We start from the raw sequence: 12,429 nt of genomic DNA, 5'->3' as shown, positions 1-12,429 counted from the left end.
CGGTAAAACAGGGAAAGCCAACAATAAGGATGCAACAACTGTGACCACTGACTTTTTCCTATCCCCAGAAGTTTCCTGGCCATGCCTTCACATTCTCCTGCCTTCCTTCCCTGCACTCATTGCTGTCTCTCACTTTCAGGCTGTGCTAGGTACTTCCAGTGTTGCCTGCGTGGTGCTGCAAAGTTAGGAGGAGAAACCTGGTGGGATCTGAGGAAAACCTGCTACCAGATTGTGGAACATTCTTGGTTTGAATCCTTTATCGTGTTCATGATTCTTCTGAGCAGTGGAGCCCTGGTTGGTGTAGCACAGTTTCATGTGTTCATGAAGGAATTTTTTGCTTTAATTTGCACCCAGAGAAGTTGTTTTTACCAACAAACAAACGGAATATCTTTCAACTCATAAAGAGGGAAGAGTTTTCAAATAGCAGTTGTTTATTCACCATTTTAATGATTGCGAATCTATTATTGATATTATTAAAAATTATAAGAGAGCATAAGCTAAGCTAAGAATACATGAATCTCAAAAGCTGTTTCTCTTCTGGTTGTATACTAGATTTTTCTCAGGAAGCTATGTCACAATTGTGAAATATTAAGGAGATTTTATATCATTAAAACAGACACATGACTTTTAATACTTGGGGAAAAAATACTTAGTTCTGTTCAACATATAAACTTTATTATATACTTTTCTAAAAATACGTATATATTTTTATCCTATCCTGCCAGGATTTCATTGTGCAGGAAGGATGCATCCACAGGGCTGTATTATATAGAGAAAAAGAAAGAGAAGGCACAGGGAGAATTACACTTTCATCAGCTGGCATAGATTTGAGTAACAAATGCTGTTCAGATCTGTATTAAAACAAACTTAATGATGAAGGGGTCTCAGTGTTGCTTGACATTAAATGTGCAAGATTAATTTCTTGGTTTTGCTATTTTTCTATATCTATTATGGTTTCAGGCATTTGAAGATATCCATATACACAAGAGAGAAAGAATTCAAGCGATATTGGCATTTCTCGACAAAATGTTCACTTTCATCTTTGTTCTGGAGATGCTCCTGAAGTGGGTGGCTTATGGCTTCAAAAAGTATTTCACCAATGCCTGGTGCTGGCTGGATTTCCTTATTGTAGATGTGAGTTCTGCCCTTGCTGTTCCTACAGAGCATTAGCACAGAATCCCTGATTATTTCCTGGATGTAGATTTCCGACCTTAACCCCTGTAGCAACGGTGTCAGGATATTGTACTCCTGGCACAGAAAGCAGAGTTTTGTTTGTTAGTTGGGTTTTTCTTTTAACAGAAATAAAGGAAACGGATGACAGAATGTTGTTAATACATTTCCTTTGTCTCCCCACTCAGGTCTCTCTGATAAACCTCTTTGGCAGCACCTTTGGCCCCATGAAATCTCTCAGGACTCTGCGAGCTCTGAGACCCTTGAGAGCACTGTCAAGGTTTGAGGGAATGAGGGTAAGACTGCAAAGCAAAGCTTGTCAGAACTGATGAGCACATAACAGGTTTGACTCATCACTGTGTCTTTATGAAGTTCACATATTCACCCTGAGTTCAGCTTAGGAACTATAAAATAAATTTTTAAAGAGACCCTTGGTTGTGCTCTTCTGTATTTGGGCATTCCTTATAGACTTTCCTGGAGTGATTGATCCAAGTGCTGTTGAAATTAAATCTGGCCTAGGTGGAAATTTGTTCCATTGCTGCTCAGACATTCTTGTGTTCCTGTCTTACTGAGATAGGCAAAAATAAAGTAGAGAATAAGAACTGTGAGCGCAATTATAATTTTTGAAATCTGATAGCAAGCTAACTCAGAGGAAAGAGTCACTTCAATTTTGAAAGATTTTACTGGATTTACAAAAACTGTAGCCTATTAAAGAGTACTTTGCTCAAATTATGGTTTCAAATAGAGTTCCTTCAGAAAACAAAAGTGTTTGTCTGTAGAACATTAGATTTTCTTTTCCCATCAAAAGAACACATTTATTTATTATTTTTTATTCTGCAAGTGAGACTGAAAACTCTGTGGTTGCAATCCTGACACTGTGAAGACAGAGAGAAATGTCATTAAATTAATCAGCAGAATGTATCAAAATTTCCATGTCTGGAGTAAATTTTGATACTGAAACAGGTAATGTCATATTTTCTGTCTTGCTATGAAGAATGTGTGTGGCACAGTCTCAAAAAAGTCTTCACAAAGCCTTTTAATTTTTCTGCTGGTCCATCAAGTTTTTCTTTGCTACCTCACAGATGAGTTCACTGCCTTCACTATGAAACTCAAAAGAAATGTTTCCACCGTTCCCTTCCCCAGTTTTTTCAAAGCAATCTTCTATGTCTTAGCATGCATTTACAATCTGCATGGACCACTTTTCTGTGGTTGCACAGCACCTAGCACAGGAAATGCACCTGGCTTATGCTTATAGACCCCAAACACAAGCATAATCCACTCAAAATAAATGAGGCAAATTACTAGTGGAGAATTATTACTTCCATTTAAGAACTACTTTTGACAGTCTTAAAAATAGTCCTCTGCACAAGTGCTCATGGATGAATACTTCAGAAGTTTTATGTTAATAAAATCAAAAACAAAGAGACAAATGGACTCTGTCCTATTCCAAAAATAAGCGAAATAATAATAAAAAAGGGTGGACTTACATTTTAATAGTGGTAGGGTCTCACAGCAGACCAAGAAATATCAACTATTGCTTTGAAAGCCTAATAGATACTAAAGATACTGTTCAAGGTCCCCCTGCCAGCTGTGACTATTGTGACTGTGACTATTTACACAGAAAACGTCAGGTTTTTGTTTGCAGAGATGACCAGGTGGCTGCTTACAGATATCTGGGCACATCCTTTTTCTGAAGGATATTTTTCCTCTCCCTTTTCATCCCAGGTTGTGGTCAATGCCCTCCTGGGAGCCATCCCCTCCATCATGAATGTTCTGCTGGTCTGCCTCATCTTCTGGCTCATCTTCAGCATCATGGGAGTGAACCTCTTTGCTGGGAAGTTTGGAAAATGTGTCAATATGACAGATGAAAATGCCATACTAGATAACAACATCAAGAACAAAACAGACTGTGGCATGTATAACAACACTGGAAAAATATTCTGGGTCAATGTTAAAGTCAATTTTGATAATGTTGGCTCTGGCTACCTGGCTCTTCTTCAGGTGGTAAGTGCTGCTTGTCCTCAGTAGCCAGCTCTTATCAGATGGGCTTGACCTTTTGTTAATTCATAACTCATCTCTGAAGGTGATGCAAAGAGTGAAATATCCTGCAGCTTGCTCTCCCCTTGTATTGTAAATCAGGGCAACCCCAACAAAGGGGAGAAATGACAAAGACTCCATTGATATCAAAAGGCTAATTAATTACTTTATTATACTATATTATTCTATACTATGTACACTGAATCTGCACAAGCACCCAACTCAACTGCACAGAATCTTGTGACTGTCAGACACTCACACACATCCAACCAATTGGTCAATGAATCAAAACACTCACACCAGAATCCAATTACCAATTCCCTTCAGGTAAACCATCTTCCACAATGCATTCCACTTGTGAACAACAAGAGGAGCAGCAGATGAGATAAGAGTTGTTTTTTTCTTTCTCTGAGGTTCAGAGAATGTGAATCCCATAAAAACCTTGGCAAGTTGTGCCTTGCTTTTCTCTGTGAAGAGAAATGCAGCCACACTTGTAGCTGGCTGTTCATGCACACAAATGGGGAAAGGGGGACAGATGAGACCCTGCCATGACTTTCCAGGTGATAAAGGAGCATCTGGTGGGCAAGTGCCGTAGCAGGCTCCAGCAGTTTCATAATTCTGAGAGCTTCCATCTCAGAAGGAATACTGGGGCAAATAGTGAGATTTCTGTCAAAATGTGGATTTATTCAGACATGAGGGTTGTATGGCCTTTAGTGGCATGCTGGTGAAGGTTTGCTCTGTCAGAATCCTAGGACAAAGTGTTCTGTCTCCCCCTTGAGAGCTTTCATATCCTAATGAGGCTGAGAATGCCACACACAGCAGCAGCCGGAGCTGGGTGCTTTGTGCCTGTGAACATAGCAAAGGCTCTTGATCCAGTCACTGTCATTTGGATTAGCAAATTATGTGAAGACTTTTAAGGTCGAAGTTCAACACATTTTCCATAATCTCTCATTCCAGGCAACATTTAAGGGTTGGATGGACATCATGTATGCAGCAGTAGATTCACGAGAGGTCAGTCATTTCATTCAAACCATATTTTTTGGGAATGCTGCTGCTTCCTGCAAATGCAGTATTCATTTTGCACTTTCACATCTGCTGTTTGTCAGTGCTAAATACTACCAGTAATTATTTTTTGTCAGATGATGTAAACATTTAATCTACAAATGACTCATCGTATCCTAAATCTCATCTGTTGCAATGGGGAAAAGTGTTTCAGCTCTAGATCCACCCACTTAAACAGAACAAAGTGGTATGACTTAGTAAGGAAAGAAATTGAAATGTAGAGGATGTCTTCATTTCATCAGGAGTTCAAAGGAATAAAAGAATTTTAAAAGTATTTTAATATTATAATATTAGCAATATAATATTTGAAAATATAAATAATATATTAAAATATGAAAATACTAATAATAGTATTTTCATATATTGATTTTTTTTATACGTGTGTTTTAATGTTTTTCTGCTTTGTTCTTCAATTTGAAAAGTTATTTTTTCTTCTTCCAATTTTGTTTTTATTCATAATAGCCATCATAGAAGTTTTTTGCTAAAAAGAGTAAAAAAACAAGAACAAATCTAGGCCAGGAATTTTAATGGCAAGAGCTTGGAATTTGACTTCTAAGTAGTGTGTTTGATTTTTCATGTACTGAAAAATTTACAGCTCCTGTCCTTATTGGAAGGAACTGAACTAGTGCTTCTGCAGTGCCTGTGGAAGTAATTTCAAGAATATTCAAACAAAATTTTGTGTTATGCACTATTGGTAGTTTTAAATTTAATTAATTTAATTTTGTCGCAATTAGCAGTAAGGCTGTAAATCTTAGTTCCTCCTGGAATCCATTCTTGAGAGGAGCTTCAATATGAAGATTATTCTCGATTGGGCCCATGTTGCTGTATTGTTTTTTCTTAAGTTGCTTCTCTTTCTTTCAGAAAGATGATCAGCCAGAGATGGAGAACAATCTCTACATGTATCTGTACTTTGTGAACTTCATCATCTTTGGGTCTTTTTTCACCCTGAACCTCTTTGTTGGTGTAATCATTGACAACTTCAACCAGCAAAAGAAAAAGATAAGTGTATTTGTTGTGCTTTGGAGAACAAGGTCCTATACAGGGAATCTAAAACTTCAGTTGGCATTTACCAGAGTTTTAATAATTAAGTTACAAGAAATAACTTTCTCCTTTCTTTTCCTTGTAACCTGAATGCCTAGATCTTCCCCAAACATTTCAAAGCCTCCTAAAATTTCAGTCCTTTTGGGGAACTCAACATGACAGGAGGCTCCTTATTTAGAAAGTGGTCTGCTATGTGATTTGGATATTCAGCAAGCCCAGCACAAAAGCCCATGGAAAGATTTGGATATTCAGCAAGCCCAGGGAAAGATTTGATCCTGTCCATGTTTTTTGTTTGCATGCCTTTTGAGTGAGCTGAGTTTCACACCAAGACTTATACTCCGTGAATGGCTGGTTTGTGCCACTGATTTTGTGGACACAGTTACATGATATGAAATAAGAGCCAGTAACAGCAAAGTGTAAAAAAGGAAGGAATGTCAGTTTCCAGAATTTTGGACATTTTCAGTGCAGTAGTTTTGCTCTTCGCCAAATAACAGTGACATTTCTTTGTATACTTAGGTGGGGAAGATATCTTTATGACAGAAGAACAGAAAAAATATTACAATGCAATGAAAAAGTTGGGATCCAAGAAACCTCAAAAACCCATTCCAAGACCCTTGGTAAACTGAATTCTTCACTGGAAAAATGCATTGCAAAAATGAGATTTAATTCACTGGAAAGTGTATATATTTATATATTGCATATAAAATATTCTTATTGGCTTTACATTGATACTCACACGGTGCTCTAAAGTCAGTTCCACACCAAAAAGATGACTGAATTATTTTACAGGTTAAATATTTATTGAGTTCTCTGCCTAAATATTATTGGGTTTTATATTCCCTTTGGAACTCATAACACTTCAGGATGAGAATGGATTTTTTATGTCATTTTTGTATTCTGCCTTTCTCCAGTTTCTCCCACATCATTGTAGCTGAGTGACTTTGCAACGTAAGAATTGGAAATGTTGGAAGCATGTATGGATGAGTACTCCTTACTTGCTTAACTGATGTCAGAAGTTTTTTTGTTTTTTTTTTTCCCTCTAGAACAGATACCAAGGTTTCCTTTTCAACATTGTAACATCCCAGATGTTTGATGTTGTCATCATGGGTCTCATCTGCCTCAACATGGTCACAATGATGGTGGAAACCTATGAGCAAAGTGAAACGAAGACAAACATCCTCAGCAAAATCAATATACTCTTTGTTACCATCTTTACTGCAGAATGTGTGCTGAAATTACTGGCTCTGAGGCAGTACTATTTCTCAAATGCCTGGAACATATTTGATTTAGTTGTTGTTATTATGTCACTTGTTGGTAAGTAAAATTGTCTTGAAAATTCTTTACTATATAAATTATTATTTTTTGAAACAAAAAGATAGTTAAATTTTGTTAACTGCAAATAGTCATTGAAATGTAAGTCATAATACTGTGAAGTCTTAAGGAAAAAATAAGCAAGTCCCCTCAAGATTATATTAAATAATATTAAATGAGATTCAAGACAATTCCTTTAGTAAAAGTGTGTATATATTTATAATGGTTCTTTAGGTTTTTTTTCTTCATCTGAAATACAGAATAAATAACTCATCATAGCAGTATCACATTACATGATAATTTCCATCGTCACAGATTTAGTACCAACTAAGAAATATTCAATCAGATCAGTTGTTGGGTTTTGTCATCTGTGTTTTTTATAGATGACTGAAATATATAGAAAAATAGGAATACTGGAATATGTATAAAGTGGGAAGACTGGAATTAGATTATAGCCTGTAGAATTCAGGCATTGCTGACTGACAATAAGGTTCTCACTTTGTAACACAATAGAAAAGATCACCAAAAATGTATCAGTTTTTACTTGAAAGGATTGCAGTGGAAGAATGGGGTAAAGAGGTTGCAAATTTGAGCTTCCTGCCAATTTAACTATTTCCAGGGCTAGTACTGCCCCAGCAACAGGCATTTAGGGCAAGAAGGATATTTCAGTTCTTTACTATGACTTGTGCCTAGAGTAAGTAAGATTTCAGTAAAACTATGGCTCTTCCTTGAGAAATTACATTTCTGGATTGTAAATACAGAAAAATTTATCCAAAGCAGCTGCACTTAGAAGAGACAAGCCTCTTCTAGTGCTATTAGATGTCATTTATTTCATTGAAACAAAGAAAAGATAACATCCATGTATAGCTCTGTCCCTGAATGAACCAAAAGCCATTGTAGAGTGGCATGCACATCTTCTATGTTCATCACTCTGTTTGCTTCCACATGTCATGCCTTTATTATCTAAATGATAACCATGACATTGCATTATAATTTTTCTTAGTTTAGCTTTGTAGTGTATTTGAAGACAAATGTAGAAGGTAACTTGAATTAGTTGAAATATTCATCCAACCAGAGTCAAAGAAAACCATCAGTCATCAAGTGTCAACTGATACAGATATTTGAAGCTGTGCACAGAAGGTTCCTTGTCATCTTTTGTGCAACAGGGACTGTCCTCTGATGGTTGAAGAATGTAGTTCATAATTGCTGATTTCAACAACTATTATTTCAATTCAGCTTCTCCTAAAAGTTATTCTGGTAGGGCTTAGTAAACACACATCAGATATTTTTGAGCTGTGAATATATTATCATTCCAGCCTCTTTACTAGTTAAGGAAAAATATGATGTTCTAATGAGTTGTTATCCTCTCCTTTTCAGCCTTACTGCTTTCCAGCATTGGCAAAGCCTTTGAACATTTTTTACCACCCACACTCTTCAGGGTCATCCGCTTGGCCCGGATTGGCCGGATCCTGAGACTCATCCGGGGAGCCAAAGGAATTCGAACTCTGCTCTTTGCCTTAATGATGTCCCTTCCTGCTCTGTTCAACATTGGCCTCTTGCTGTTTCTGGTCATGTTCATTTATGCCATTTTTGGCATGGCTAATTTTGCCTATGTGAAGATGGAAGGTGGCATTGATGATATGTTCAACTTCCAAACCTTTGCTAACAGCATGCTCTGTCTCTTCCAAATCACCACGTCAGCTGGCTGGGATGGTCTTCTCAGTCCTATTTTAAACACTGGGCCACCATTCTGTGATCCAAACATAAATGGTACAGTGGGTGAATGTGGTAAACCTGCCATAGGTATTATTTATTTTGTAAGTTACATCATTATTTCATTTCTCATTGTTGTAAACATGTATATAGCAGTTATTCTGGAGAACTTCAATGCTGCCACTGAGGAAAGTGCAGAGCCTTTAGGGGAAGATGACTTTGATATCTTTTATGAAATATGGGAGAAGTTTGATCCTGAGGCAACTCAGTTCATAACTTTCTCTGCACTTTCAGACTTTGCAGATGCTCTGCCCAAGCCTTTGTGTGTACCAAAACCAAACAAAGTTGAACTCACAGCAATGGACCTGCCTCTGGTCAGTGGGGACAAGATACACTGCTTGGATATCTTGTTTGCTTTCACCAAGAGGGTGTTGGGAGATTCTGGGGAGCTGGATACTCTGAAAGTACAAATGGAGGAGAAATTCATGGCTGCCAATCCATCAAAACAATCCTATGAGCCAATATCCACTACGCTCAGCCACAGGCAAGAGGAAGCATCAGCCACGGTGATCCAGCGCGCCTACAGGAGCCACCTGCTGCAGCGCTCCGTCAGACAGGCTTCCTACCTGTACCAGCACAGAACTGGCAGCTCGGACACTCTGGGAGATGCTGCTCCAGAAAAAGAAGGACTCATTGCGTCTATGCTGCGTGCAAATTATGGTAGGAGTCCTAACAGGTCTGAAACGTCGTCCTCGGTGTCCATCCCTCCGTCGTATGACAGTGTCACAGGAGAGAGTAGTGGCAATCTCATGGTTGAGAATGGAGAAATGGGCAATCAAAAATCTCCAGACATTAAGTAGTTAATTGGTGACAGAGCTGTTAAGAATATTTTTAAATTTTCACAGAAGATGATATTGTAAATACTTGTCAGCAGAGACAGCTTCCCTATGAAACCAGGTCCGTTGATTATGGCAGCTGAGAATCGTGGCCCTTGGCTCTGCTGTGCTCAGTTTTCTTCAATATTTTCCTAATCAGAGAAAGGTTTTGGATCTGTTTGATAGATGCAAAGTGGGTCCCGCAGTACCTGGGTGCTGTGACATGTTCACAGCAGTGACAGGCAACCTCAGCTGATATTTCCTCTGTACAGGAAGCAGAGAAAAGTCCAAGCACCAATGGATCTTCTGGAGAACAGAAAGTGAATGTCAATATGAGTATAAATTGAGGAATGGAAAAGTGCTAAGATTTATTCCATTCCGAATTGCTAGTATCATTATAAACCTGTTTAGCAAATCACTGATGATTTTTTAATTTTTTTTTTAATGTTTGGGGACAGATGTACCACAAACATAGACCCTGCATGATCCACAGATATTCCACAGTGTAGTGGACTTCTTCCCATATGATCGAATTACAGAATAAACCATGGCATGTATGTTATCATAGTTGTGTTACTGAGGTTTAATTAAATAACAATACAACTCTTAGTATTACAGAAGTCATACTGAGCAGAGAAAAACCTTGCTTTATGTTTTGCCTGTGAGGATTATTTTTTTTTAACCCGATTTCCTCTGGCAGTGAGGTGAAGGCAGCTGTACCATCAATCACCCCATAAAAATTTGTGTTTATCTCATAATTTCCTCAAACTTCTCCTAAAGGTTGAGTTTTGTTCAAGTTCATTCTTGACAATGTGGCAGAGAAGAGAAACACAAATAACATAACACTGGCTGGAAATTGGTAATATTACTTCAGCCACTCCCTTAGACACCAGAAACCAAGGCCAGGGAGCTCCACATGGGACCCACCATGTCCTTGGTCACGGTGATGAACATCATCCATGACCATGGATGTGTCCCTTTGGATGTAGGAGACTTTCTCCCTCCTGCCTGTGTTTCTCTGATGGAGAACCAGCCTTCTCTCTCCTGCAAAGCTTAGAAGAAACCAAATTATGAGTAATGTAGGCAATTAGGGAATCTGGGTTGAAGTACTTGGGTCTGGGATTCAAATAAGCCTAAGGATGTAATGAAAAATTCTTATGGAACTATGTGTGTAGATGGGCTGTCATGGTTTCTCATCTCACCACATTTTCCTGATGAAGTCCTTTAATTTCATTTCTTTATACTTCTCAGAAAAACACACTCCCAAACACTATTTACTCTTTTGTCCTTTGTACATTTACTTTGGAGATACATCCAGCTGATGAACTTTGCTGTCTAAGGACTGTTGTGTTTCCCTTTGTCATGTACTAATGTAGTCACAAATTACCCCTGACATTTTAATTTCTTATGTACACTAATATCTTTAAGGTTTAAGATGCTTTTTATTTTTCTTAGTTGCAAGGTTGCAGCTCTGTGATCACTGTTGGGTTTGGCAGGTTCTGGCAAGGCTCAGGTGAGCTTTTCCCTCCACACTGATTTCAGCCAGAAAAGAACCCAGTGATTGAGTGGGACCTGCTGTGCACTTCTTTGCAACCTGCAGCAAATTTTCTTCTCTCTTGAATGCCCCTTCCCTGGCAGCAGTTACATTCTTATGTCTTGCGTTGCTTTCTCTTGTCTTTTCCACCTCTTCAGATTGTGAGCTTTTTGGACAGAAATTCTCTTTTACTATGGATGGTAAATTACACTGAGACTTTGTTTTGAGTTAATATTGTCTGAAGACTGATGCAAATAAATATTTATAGTACCTTTTAGTTTCATCTGTGGTATTCCCTTAACTTCTCCCTAGCCATTCGTGAAATGGTAGCACCTTTAATTAGTTTTGACTAATACTCCCTCAGATTTTAATGTAGATGCACAGTGAATCTGTGTTATACCAGAAAAGTCAACAGCTCTGTGCCTTTAGGATCCAGGGGCTGTATTCCTTCAAATAAAAAATAAATCTAACAGCTATAAAAGAATTAATGAAAATAAATGGATTTATTTGGCTAAAATGATTTTTAACCACTTTCACAGCATATGAACAACCACAGCTGAGGAGCTGACTACATGGCACTGGTGGGATGGTGTTTCCCAGCTCCAGCCTGTTCAGTGTGAGCTTCCCAAGATGTGCAGGATGCATTGAGGAGCAGTAATGAGCCACATGCATCGTTCTCATGGATTTGGGTGTGCACTGAACAGCCCTGGTATCACATCCTCCCAGGAGATTGCATTAAACACATCCATACCTAAATGTGGTGTGACTCATCTTTGCCAGTTTGTGTGCCAGGAGAAGTATTTTTTTTTTATTGTAAGAGCAGTTAATTGTTGGTCAGATATACACAAGCATCACTGATGTCCTTCTCTCTGGAAAGGCCACCCTGAAACGGAGCCAGAGTTCCACCAATGCAGGAGATCAGATGCCAAAGTTCATTTGGTACCCTAAGTGAATTGTTTGCTGGTGTAGGACATGATAAGTACCCTCTAGGATGAATTTTACGTTCTGCAGAAACTCTGAGTAAAGCTGATCCTATTTTAGGGAAGACAGTTCCCTTGCCATATTCTTTAGTCACAGAATCAAGGAATGGGTTGGGTTGGAAGGGACTTGAAGACCATTCAGTTCCACCCCTTGCCAAGGGCAGAACATCTTTCACTATCCCAGTTTGCTCCAAGCCCTGTCCAACCTGCTCTTGGGCACTTCCAGGGATGGGGCAGCCACAGCTTCTCCTGGCACCCTGTGCCAGGACATCACCATCCTTTTAGCAAAAATATCTTATGTCAAAGATGAACCTACCCTCTTTAGTCTAAAACCCTGATAAAAAGTCTCCCTCCATCTTTCTCATAAACCCTCTTTATGTAAAGAAGGGCCACAAGAAAATTTTCCAGGCTACAAAGAGGTCCCAACCATTTGGGAGATAAAATTCTGAATATAAGCATGGCAGTTAGAAAATGTGCCCTTGGAAACAAATAAGAGAACCTTCTGGTTCTCCTCTGAACCTCCTAATTTTGGATTCTGCTGATGTCCTTACAAACATCATGCTTTTCTGCAGTGGCAGTGTGATATACTTATTTCCAGATGAATTGCTTTCATTTTTTGGTCATTCAGAGCAATATTTCATTTGATTTTAGTCATTATTTAATCCAGGCTGCATTAACAGCCTGATCTCTTTAACAGTTACATCTT

At 38.5% G+C, this 12,429-nt stretch overlaps 1 protein-coding gene across 1 annotated transcript in view; it reads left to right on the top strand.

The window, feature by feature from the left end:
- Positions 1–9,809, top strand: part of LOC120503286 (sodium channel protein type 5 subunit alpha-like) — a 33,588-nt gene extending 23,779 nt beyond the window's left edge. The window contains exons 19-27 of the mRNA XM_039711679.1: positions 140–294; positions 961–1,134; positions 1,359–1,466; positions 2,896–3,174; positions 4,165–4,218; positions 5,131–5,272; positions 5,827–5,927; positions 6,354–6,624; positions 7,999–9,809. Coding sequence (XP_039567613.1) covers positions 140–294; positions 961–1,134; positions 1,359–1,466; positions 2,896–3,174; positions 4,165–4,218; positions 5,131–5,272; positions 5,827–5,927; positions 6,354–6,624; positions 7,999–9,194 — 2,480 coding nt within the window. The 3' untranslated portion in view covers positions 9,195–9,809. The remainder of the gene's footprint in view (positions 1–139; positions 295–960; positions 1,135–1,358; positions 1,467–2,895; positions 3,175–4,164; positions 4,219–5,130; positions 5,273–5,826; positions 5,928–6,353; positions 6,625–7,998) is intronic.
- Positions 9,810–12,429: the final 2,620 nt, after the last annotated feature.

The sequence above is a fragment of the Passer montanus genome, unplaced genomic scaffold, assembly GCF_014805655.1.
Source record: "Passer montanus isolate IOZ18808 unplaced genomic scaffold, ASM1480565v1 scaffold10, whole genome shotgun sequence".
Lineage (NCBI taxonomy): Eukaryota > Metazoa > Chordata > Aves > Passeriformes > Passeridae > Passer > Passer montanus.
Note: the sequence above shows the minus strand (reverse complement) of the source record. Positions and strands in the feature narration are given on the sequence as shown.